Source organism: Halyomorpha halys, unplaced genomic scaffold (genome assembly GCF_000696795.3).
Source record: "Halyomorpha halys isolate HHAL.00 unplaced genomic scaffold, Hhal_1.1 Scaffold130.1, whole genome shotgun sequence".
NCBI lineage: Eukaryota > Metazoa > Arthropoda > Insecta > Hemiptera > Pentatomidae > Halyomorpha > Halyomorpha halys.
Window position 1 is genome coordinate 288,958 of NW_027107593.1, and position 11,395 is coordinate 300,352.

Genomic DNA, 11,395 nt, shown 5'->3' on the forward strand with positions numbered 1-11,395 from the left:
CAAAACCGCCCTCAGCGGACACTGTAACACATCTTATACTGCCATACGGCAAACAAAGTCAATATGTAAAATTTGTATATATACTATGTATTATATTATATATTTGAAATTGTAATTATATATAAAAAAAGAGGATTTTGAAAATAAAAAAATGCGTCATAAAAAGGTACTTCAGTGCGAATTTACCATTCAGAATAATCTCCCTTAGGAGACAGTTAATAATTACATACACAATAGGGTAAAACTCAGAAAACGAAATGTGCCCCAGCACCTCGTCTACTTAAACATTATATACACTCAAAGAATTATAAATCTCAACCTGTCCTTAGAATGGAGCAATGCTCCAGTAAAAGAACAATTTTGTAAATATGTATATACATAAAAATTTCAACAATAAAATTTTTCTATAGGGGCTAGGAAACAAAAAAACATACACAATGGATCAATAAATTCTAATGTTATTATTGGGAAATGTAAATGGAACTTTTATGACACCCAGCCTTTTCTGGATTTTCCGTCCTTTTTCTTTCATAAGGACTTACAGCTAGTTCCTGTAGGATTTCCAGTCCCCTTTACGACCGACAGGCTTATTCTCTTCGAAGTGAAGTTCCCATCACACCTAGTTCTCGTCCTGTCAAATCGTAGTTGTCGAGCAACAGAACTCCCAAAAAACGATAAAAAAATTTCCAATAATTTTTGATCGCAAATTTTCGACCTGAGAAGTTGTCAAAAAAAGAAACATTTATGTTGTTTAGTACATAAATGTTTCTTTTTTTATTTTTAGCAACTTTAAATCCCATATAGGAGCTACTAGAACTCTAAGAATTTTTAATTTCTACAACTTCTCAGGTCGAAAATTTGCGATCAAAACAATTTGGAAAATGTTTTTTCGTTTGTTGGGAGTTCTGTAGAAACATTACTGATTCTATTTAAATATTTTATATTAAAAAAAATTATAAAAACCTGAAAAGGCTTCGAGTAAAGTAGGGGAATGAACTTTTGTTTTGGAAACAGCAAGTCATAATTGCTTTTAGCGTCGTATGAATCCTTTAAATACCATTTTTCAAAGAAATTAACAATTTTTGAACCTGATTTACTCGGAGAACGTTTTATTTACTACCGATGTCCATTGTTTATATAATCGTTCATAACTATATATCATTTTCTCCAAATCCTATGTTACTACTACCATAGGGAAGTAAGTAAATAAGCAAAACCATTTCGAAAGTTTCATTTTATACCTCTGGTTTTAATTTGTTTATTTAGGTCCAGTTTGTAATGTTTGGTGGAGTTTATAAAGCCCCAAGCCTTCTCTAAGTTTCGTGAAGATTGATTGAATCTTGTTGAAGTTATTGCTATGTTTTCTTTTTTCTTTTAAGAAATCATAGGTTCTTTCTTGAGTTGCTAAAAACGGATATCAACTTTGTTTCACTCCCAACAAAATGTTTTACTGCATTTATACAATAAAAGTGCAATGCACTTTTAAGCAATTTAATTTTCAAATATTAGGCAAAGCGTTTGTTATGTCACTATTATGTCTTTCTCATTGATTATAATTTCAACAATATTTTAATACTTATAAACTTATACAGAGTTTAAAGAGAAATGACCAACAGGAATAGCCCCTCCCTATTCCTAGTGAGGTTCCAGGCAAACATATGCCATCATTGTTGACACTGCCTTCATCGGACCCGGCAACCACTCTTATGCCATCCTGGGAAAACAAGAAAATGAAATAGCCGGTGTAAGTACATATCATTTTTCTATTGTATATATTTGTAAATGCTTATTTCTTTGTTCCAGGAGGTAAGAAAAAAAAAGAAAGAGAAATGAGTATAATCAATAATTAAAAATTAATTAGAAATGAGTATAATTTTTTTTGGCAGGCCTTCCCTAAGTCCAAAATATGGGAGGGTCAGACCTGCTGACTGTTTTAAATAACTCATTACTGGAGAGGTTTTTTAAATTATAGAACAGAAAAATATAATTGAAATGAAAATGATGTATTGAAAATAGCACAAAAATAATTGTGGCAAAGGGAAGAGGGCGAAAAATGTAAATAATATTAGTTAGTATGTTGATGAGTATTGATATTGGAAAATAGTGAATTATATTAATGGGAGGAGATAGAAGTTGATTGTGATTTCATGAATATGGAATTTACCATTTTATTTTAAGATGGGCACTATTTGCTTGTTGTTAGCCTGTCCCATAGGACATACCGGCATACCGCTGCTGTGAATATATTTGTTTGGCCAGTCTCTGGAATTCATGCTCCTTGCGCCACACTAGGATCTGGTTGTCTACCCAGACATCTTTTCTTTTCAAAGGCTGGTACTGGTGCTAGTACTGGTAATGATGGGGAAACAAGTCTGGGAAGTGGGCCTATTGGTCCTTTTTGCTATCCCAAGGCAGACTAATGGAATGGTTCTTTTATGTATCTTATTCCTCTATATCAAACCTTTTTGTATTTCTAATGAAGTTTAAAAGGGATGCCCAATCTATAGAGGATTTCTCATTTCCTTCTATTCTATCAGAGCCTAGAAGCCTATATGTTAGTGATGCATACCTACCACAGTCTGCTATGTAATGTAAGGCAGTCTCTGGGGCCTGTCCGCATAATCAGCAGGTTTCATCTTGAACTACTTCACATATCTTAAGATTTCTTTTAAGTCTGCAATGACCTGTAAAAACTCCTATTAACAATCAAAGGCCTAGCAGCCACTTAGTTTTAGAAGTAGAGGGTTTAGTTATTAAAATCTTGGACTGTCTCTGCCCTATACATTCCCTCCACTCCTTACCTGCTTCCTTCCCCCAATCTGATCAGTTTTCTGATTACCTGTGATTCTCTTATATCCTGCAACCCACACTAGCTGTAGAATCTTTAAGCACGCTAATGATTCTAATGCTTGTTTACACTCCCTTAACAATGTAGAGGTGACTCTAGGTAACTTCAAGGCTTGAAGGGCTATCTGAAAAGATGGTGATGCCAGTTCTTTCACAACTAGTGACTTCAGGGCATAAAGCTGCCGACAAGATGGTAAGCACTTCTGCCTGAAAGACAGTTAAGTGTTTGTCTAGTGGGATGCTTTGTTCTATGCCTAATTCTTCTATGTAAACCCCTTCCCCCGTTAGTCCTGTAGAGTCCATTCTCGATCCATCGGTGAAACATGGCAGATAATCTCCTGGAGTTTCAACTAAACCCTGTACGCAATCCTCTAACTTTGGGTGTAGGTAACTAATATTGGTGTCTAGAGCGGATCTTTTATATGTTAGTGGTGATTGGTATTGTAGTATCAAACGCTGGTAACAAAGAGGGACCAATTCGGTCAGGAATTAGCCCTATCAGGTGATAGTTCCCACCATGTTTGACTAGTTGGCTTCTGTACTACTATGCTACCTTGGTTCTTTTGACAATAAAACGCCATGACACAAAATACAAAGACAATAAAATAAAATTATCTAGTCTTATAATCTTCCAGCGCCTGTAATGACATCACTCATTTTGTTCAATCATCTTCAACATTTTTCATAACAACCACTCGATTGAAAACATTTTATATTTGATCAAATCAATGTTATTCTTTAATATAGTTTATAATTAACCAAGGGTTACACTTATTATTCTATAGTAACACTCATAAACATTGAGGAATTCCATGTCTAAAGATTTGTGAACAACTGCACTAGACATTCCAATTACCTCTTAAAAGCTCAAACTGTCAATAATACAAATTCTTGACTACTGAATTATATATGCACATTTTTTAAACAACAGAAGTGGCAGTCATAAACAGGGTATATCTTTTAAACTGAAGTTTTTTAAAATAAATTTATGTTCCTTTTTAAGGACCTAAAAAAAAAAAAAGTTTTTACTTATAATATAGAGTAAGTGAAAATATTACTTATTATGGTAACCGCTGGAAAGCCAAAGATTTTAGAAATAATAATATTTAACATAGAAAGTTGCAGAAGATAATGGAGAATGATGAAAAATGCCTAAATAAAAGATAAGTTCTTAAACGAGTTTGACTGGGTGGGTGCATGCGTAGTTTTGTCACTTGACGTTTGATTGTCACCATAGTTAATAAAAATTGACTTTTTAATTTCACTTAACCTTAATATGTGAGCCTTAAATTGACAGAATGATTAAATCCATAAAATCATTTATTGAATTTATAATTTTGATTTTGGAAACTGTTGCAATTGGAATTGGTCAATTTAGTATAGGAAATTATTGCCTCAGTGAATAATATATAAAATATATGTTCTGAAACGAGTGAAGATAATTTTAATTTAAGTTAGAGTGGTAAATGAAAGTTTTTTGATGCTATTCAATGCTATATCTTCCAAACCATAAGTTAAAATAGAAAAAAAAATATTTTAAAATAACATACTTATTTGATCACCAAAAAAAAAATATTAATTTAACCGCTAAGCAAAAATGTAATCATTATAAACAATTGTGTACATATGGTATTGACAAAACTGAAATCAAAATCTAATACAAATAAATTATTAGTCAGGGAGGGTATGTTTGAATTTTAAAAGGTTTTGGAAAAATAGAGATTTGAATAAGGATAAAGAGGAAATTTCTATAGCAAATATTAAGAAGTTGAGAATTTTGGAGGTTGTTCAAGGTATCAGGAAGGGAAATTCGAATGTATTATTTCTGTAGGATGAAGAAAGATGGGACTTTGTTTGCTGTGAATAGATTTAAATTTGATCTGAAGGGACTAGGATTAGAATGTACTTAAAATGATTTCCAGATCTACACAAAGTACAATCTCTTATACTGTTTTATAACTCTATTCTATGTAATCCATAAAAATTTGCTATTTCCTTAACATTTTTCAGTAGTGCTTTTCCAGCTGATTATGTTCAATTTGACTTATGTAAAATAATCTTAAGGAGACCAACTTAATTCTTGATTTTTGTGTGATTTTAGTTGTTTAATTAAGTTATTCATGGGATCTAATTGTGGGTTCAATGCTGGGTGATGTTATCTGAATTGTTTATAATTTACTGTTATTGCTGGTTTGAATGGTATGGATTGTCTCTTTAAAGGATTTGAAACAAATTATGCAAAAGAAAGGGGAAATAAAACCTGTATGCTTGAATAATTTATATAACTGATTTTATGTGAGTTTTAGCCAAAAGAGAATACAATGTGGTTTAGTTAGGTTAGTATTTAACTAAATTTTGACTATTTATTCTGAATAGGACTACATAGAATAATTAAATATATTGCAGTTTTACTTGGTTGCAGATTGGTGATGGGCTAATTAATGAAAATTGAAGTCCAGTTCTTCCTGTATGCACTCTTCTCTTCCTCATTTTGCCTCTGTCCCTTCGCCAGGGTGCAGTATAGATTTTTGACTCATCTTGAATTTGTTGCACATAAGCAAAATACTGTTGCTCTGACCTCAGAGACTTTGTTCACTCTGAACCTATCAGACTAATTAAGGTTCAGAAATGCTACTATTTCTTGGGTTTGCCTATAGATGACAGGATTTTGATGAGATAATTAAGTTCAATGGACTGTTCTTCTGTTTCTTCTTCAAACATTAGTTTTTTTATCATTCATAAAGAAACAGGCTGGAACAGTGAGTATTCTGTTTATTATTATTTATTCTATTACTATATCTTTTAGACAACCCTGTGGGTTCAGGGAGCCTTCTAAAATCCATCAAGTCTCACGAAATGGGTTCTCTTAAATGGTGGAAGATCTGGTGGTTGATCATGAACAAATTATCTCAAATGCATTGTAAGGTAATCAAATGCAACAATGTGAAATTAATTTGTAACAAATATAAATATTATTTTATAACCTTATTTTTTCTTGAGGGTGGAAGTGGTTATTGCTTCCAACTTATCTTGTATTAAGATTAGGTTTCACTTTTAAAGTAATCTGAGTTTATATAAGTGGGTTTTAAGGGGCATAAAATTTGAGGATGTGTACCAATAAATTCAGATTCAATATAAATACAATGATTTTAAATTTAAAAATCTCTTTTAAAGGTAATCCATTTTTTATTCACCACAATATGTTTTCTTAAATTAATATCTGACAACCAACCACGATCTCCATGACTACCTTTAGGGCATTTCTCTCATTAGAGATATCTAACCATAAGATTTTTTTTTCGACATTGTCTTACCAACAAATAAATTGTTCATCAATACTTTGTTAAATCATAATTGAAAAATATAGTTTAAGATTCGATCCTATTGCACAGCAAGGTGAATATTTTCAATTATCGCCAAGAAAGTATGATATTCTGAAGTAATAATAATTATGATTTCTAAACTGTCAAGTATTGTTTTGAAAAATTTTAATCATCAGTTTTTTTTACAAACTCCTAGTAAACATAAATTGTAAATATATATAATCTTTTCAAACTAGAAACCACATTTCATGAGAATTTGAGATAACATTGGGTATCTGACAGGGCTGCAGTCTAACTCCATTCCTCTTAATCATGGTTTTAGACTTGGCACTGAGGAGGGCCAAGTCAATAATGAGGAAATTCCAGTTAGGGCACAGAAACCTGACTGGGCTGAGACCATTCTGGAGGAGCACAAACTAAGATGGATTGGACATCTTCTTAGGATGGATCAAGACAAAGCTTACTAGATATTCAGGAAGCATGGAATGAATTGGAGTAGGAGATGAGAGTTGGTTCTAGAGAAAGACATTTGAGGCAGATTCTATAAGTGGGATCTTCACACCCCACAGAGGTAGAAGAGGGAATGACTATGATGATGATGATGATATAATCTTTTCACATTTTCGAGACTGGTTGTTCAGTCCTTGGGCCTGAGGTTTAAGCTTTTAAGGTGAATATGATGGGGGGGGGGGCACTCTAACTGGGTGAAAGACCCAAGAATCTACATTTCTCAGTGCCTTCTATGGCAAAAATCAGGGCAACTGCTGCATCATGGTAATTTCCTAACAATTTTAAACCTGCGGACTCTCCAGGAACCTCTGTCCTCACTCATTCATCAGCTATTGAAGAGATAAGATGTCCAGCTAAGAAGGGAACAGAGCATGGCACTGGGGCACAGAGCCCGGAGGTCGGCACATCTGCACCACAGATCACACCAGGTTACCCATCCTATATGGGGCTCACAACACATAAGTGTAATTTATTTCATCTTCTAACATAAAATAGTGACCCATTTCCTCAACCATCTCATTATACCAATAGTTCCCACAATCTAAATTCATTTTATCTAAGCTAACATTATTATAGTAACTTTTGGCTTATCCGCCCCTCTCTACAACTCATTTCAAATTATCTTCAATATATTAATTAATTTCTAGCAATCATTCTTTCTTATCAATCCACCACCTTCTGAAATGGACTACTTTGATTTGACCCAGGTGTTACTCCCCTATAAACCAGATGGGGACTGTCTGGTAAAAACACTGGTTTTATAGTTTAAATAAAATAATTTTTATCCAGGTCTAGTCAGAAAACATTTTTTTTATTATTTTTTAAAATTTCCAATGTTTCCGCCACCCTGGCCATCTTATCTTCTTTAATAAAAGAGAGATAAGTTAATCCGTGATAAAAAACTTTTAAAATTTAATAGAAAAGTAATGAAATAGGGTAATTTAACTGAAATTAATGACCTGGCCAGAATAGCCTGCAAAAAGTTTTTAAATCGTTCGATATGGTGCCAGGTTGGCCGAAACATTGGACGTTTATAAAAATAAAAAAAAGTAGTTGGAGACTTAATTTGGAAAAAAATTATTTTATTTATGCAGGGAATTGTAAAATTATTTATTAACAATGGGGCAGAATAAATAGTAAAAATAACATAAAATAGCTTTTTATTTAAAAAAAAATGTACACCTTCTCTGTTTATTATAAAATATATAATATAAGTAACTTCAATTACAACTATAACCTAAATAATACTGGAAATTATGTATACTAAGGTATGATCAATAGATAACAATAATATTAAATGTAAAATATATATAACAGAAAGCTTGGAATTTTTTTTTTCAAGATAAATTATTTTAAAAACAAAATAAACTATGTAATCATAGAAACAAAAACAAAATAAGTCAACCATAGTTAATTCAAATATTATGTATCAAGAAACATCTCAACATTTAGTAACATACAAAGGCCATGCTGCTTATCACATTACAATGTAAATAAATGTAGACATATAAAAATATAAGTAACAATCTTTTTTAAATTTTAGTTAAAATTTAAAAATTATATAATCCAGAATTTGGAATTTAAATTGCTTGAGAACTATTTCAAACTATTAAAACACAGTCGTTAGCTTTTATTAAAACTGAATTATTATATTCACAATATTTTTTATTCTTTTAAATAATAAGAAAAATAGTTTATTACTGCTGATTCCTCGATTGATCTATAGTTATATCCATAATGATGGTTGGTCAGTAACGTTTCTCACATGTCTCTATCCACACTATAACTTTTCCATTTCAATAAGAAGGAGAAGTTCACTGTGGGGACAGGGAAAGAGGCAAGTTACAAACACACAATGTGACATAGCTTTAGTCTGTTAAGTTTTAGTTATGCCAATATATATAGTTTTAAGTTATCACTAAAAATAAAGTTATTATTTTCTGGTATTTTTCTCATCAGCACATTTTCTGTTATTTTTAAATATAATAAACTTACTGTATAAATTATATATAAAGGAATACTTAAAATTAATTCATAAAAATAAGTAGGTATATCACAGTTGTTACTTTGATTTTAACAGCTTAACTTAATATGTACATCAGATAGATACAAGAATCAAAGTTATAAAATCAACTTAATGTTATCACTTTTTCCTTAAAAATTAGTTTTTTTTTTCTAAAGGTATTAACCCTTGGTCATATTTAACACCAAAAATACAAATAATAATATTAACTACATCTAACAGTTATTAATTTCATAACTAATAAGACCATTGTTTTAATTTTATTGTTTTAAAAGAATTCCTGTGGTCAGTTTAAAAGAAAAAAATATTACATTTCAAATGGTAAATTTAGCATATCGGGTATAAAATATGTATATATAAACCATCTAAAAACCATTTAGTATGTTTAATTTTTAATATTGCACTATCTTTTAGTTTAAAAAAAATTGTCATTTATATTTTGCTGAACTTAAGCACTCAATAATTGTAATTTGTGTTAATATGTCTAAAATATTTATCTAATAAAATTTAATTTTGGTTTCCTTACATTATCATAAGTAATTATAATCATGAGCTATTATACAAAACTGAGAAATCATATATTTCTCTTTTATATATTTATCTTTGTTAGATAAAGATTCCTGACACACGGAATCAATTTTCTCTATGTAATAAGGGCATATAGCTGTTGTTAGAACATTTTATAATGAAATATTTTTGCTTCCTCGCAGCCAAAAGTAGGGAAACTTAGTATTTTTTAAACATTTTGTGAGATTTCTTACGTAGGATTAGCTTAAAATCTTTGATAGTCTATAGGAAAATAATTATTTCTATTAGATAGGCTTTTGCCTTTTATATTGCTGCCATAATATGAAGCTGTACCGTTTCAAATGGTCTCTATAGTTTCAGAAAAAATATGAATCAACTTATAGCTAAAGATCTTGACATATTTTCTTTAAAATATAACTTTCATACCAACACAAATTCTATAAATAAGTGTAGCAAAGCTATGTAATCACCATTTTTCATGGTACAATCTCAAAAAAAAAAATTGTAATACTACATTGTTTACATACAAACATATTTACAATTATATAGCGGTTATTGGTATGCTGCAATTATATCAATTATACTAGCATATGAACCGGATACTAAAGCAAAAGCGGCTAAGATTGTGATTAAAATATTTTTCCACAGTCTCCATCGCATGTAGCCAAAACCATCTTCGTAACGGGTAATGGTTTCTACAACTACTGGGCAGAAGAGGCCTAGGATCGAAAAACAGACTGATCCCACAAGAGAGATGAATGGGCCCAATTCGGGGATGATTATCGCTATGATGACTGAAAAAAAAAATATGAAAGTTTTAGTTGATAAATAAATATTTAGCAATCATAAAACAAAACTAAAAATAAATATATAATTTGGTATTACATGAAATATAAATTCATATTCATGGGATGTTATCGAACCAATATGCAGGTCCACACTTAAGAAGAGGAAGAGGAATAGGTCTGTGAGATGAGTAAAATCCCCAGCCCTGACTCCCATGGTTTTTACAAAATATGAAATATAAAGAATTTATTTAAGAATGCAATAGTTGAGTTTTATGCAAGTAAAAGTAATTTGAATCTATAGTAAAAATATCTCATACTTTAGTATATTAATTATATTTTTGGAAGATTATTAATTGACCGTGTGTAAAGATGAAAGGAATATGGTCCGGGTGCGGTAAAAAAAAACTCAAATAGTAGAATATAAATAAAATAGTATATTCTACTATTTGAGTTTTTTTTTACCGCACCCGGACCATATTCCTTTCATAATTACATTTTTGTGTTGTTTTCAAATGGAATCCTTCCTAACAGAAACATTTTTATAATGAACATCATCGTCCCCATAGCTGTTCATTACAGGGACGTTTCAGTGTACTTTGATGAAGACTAATATCCATTTAAAAAAAAAGAGAATTCAACATTTAAATTATTAAAAAAAACTTACTTGTTCCCATTATCATTAGGCCTCTCATAATGTAATAACCCTTCTCTTGATGTTTCTCACTAACTTTTGAGCTGAGTTTCTTCCATACTATTTCTGAAGGAACTGTGAACTGTAGTCCATAAGTGAATAGGATGGAGAGTGCAACAAGTACTTTCACTAATTCAGCCAATCTGAAATAGAGACAAAATACAATATAACATAATAGTAAAAAAGTAAAAAATCATTTTTGTTGGTAAATTATCAAGTTGGATATATAAAATTAAACATTTGTTAAAACAAAGACTTAAAAAAGAGAAAAGGGAGAGAGAAATGACCAAATCGGTTGCTAATCAAGCACAACCTTTTATTGAGACCAGCTCGGCTACACATACATTTGAATCAGCTGATCTAGTGGATCATCTGATATGAGTTGTACAGCTGGCTGAGTTACAGTATATATATATATTGTAATATTCAAAAATTATTTTAAGTATATAAAAGGAATTTTTAATAGTTTTTACTTAATTCTCATATCTTAAGTACAGCTTAGGTTCAAATGAAAAGCTTTAATATTAAACAGATAGGAGAGTTTTATTTAAATTTATAACATGATTGACTCATTATCTCAGGGTGTGTGTTTTTAGCCAATCAAAACACTTAACTTTAATAACACTTTTACAATTATACTTAATTATCACTTTATTACTTTTAACTTAGTGTATTTATTTTGTTT

The 11,395-nt window shown here is 30.7% G+C and overlaps 1 protein-coding gene across 2 annotated transcripts in view; it reads right to left on the reverse strand.

Moving 5' to 3' along the window:
• Positions 1-9,413: 9,413 nt before the first annotated feature.
• Positions 9,414-11,395, reverse strand: part of LOC106678241 (proton-coupled amino acid transporter-like protein pathetic) — a 230,208-nt gene continuing 228,226 nt past the window's right edge. For both annotated transcript variants that reach the window (XM_014416656.2, XM_014416655.3), the window contains 2 exons: positions 10,684-10,853; positions 9,414-10,025 (listed from right to left, as the gene is read on the reverse strand). In XM_014416656.2, coding sequence (XP_014272142.1) covers positions 9,784-10,025; positions 10,684-10,853 — 412 coding nt within the window. In that variant the 3' untranslated portion in view covers positions 9,414-9,783. The remainder of the gene's footprint in view (positions 10,026-10,683; positions 10,854-11,395) is intronic.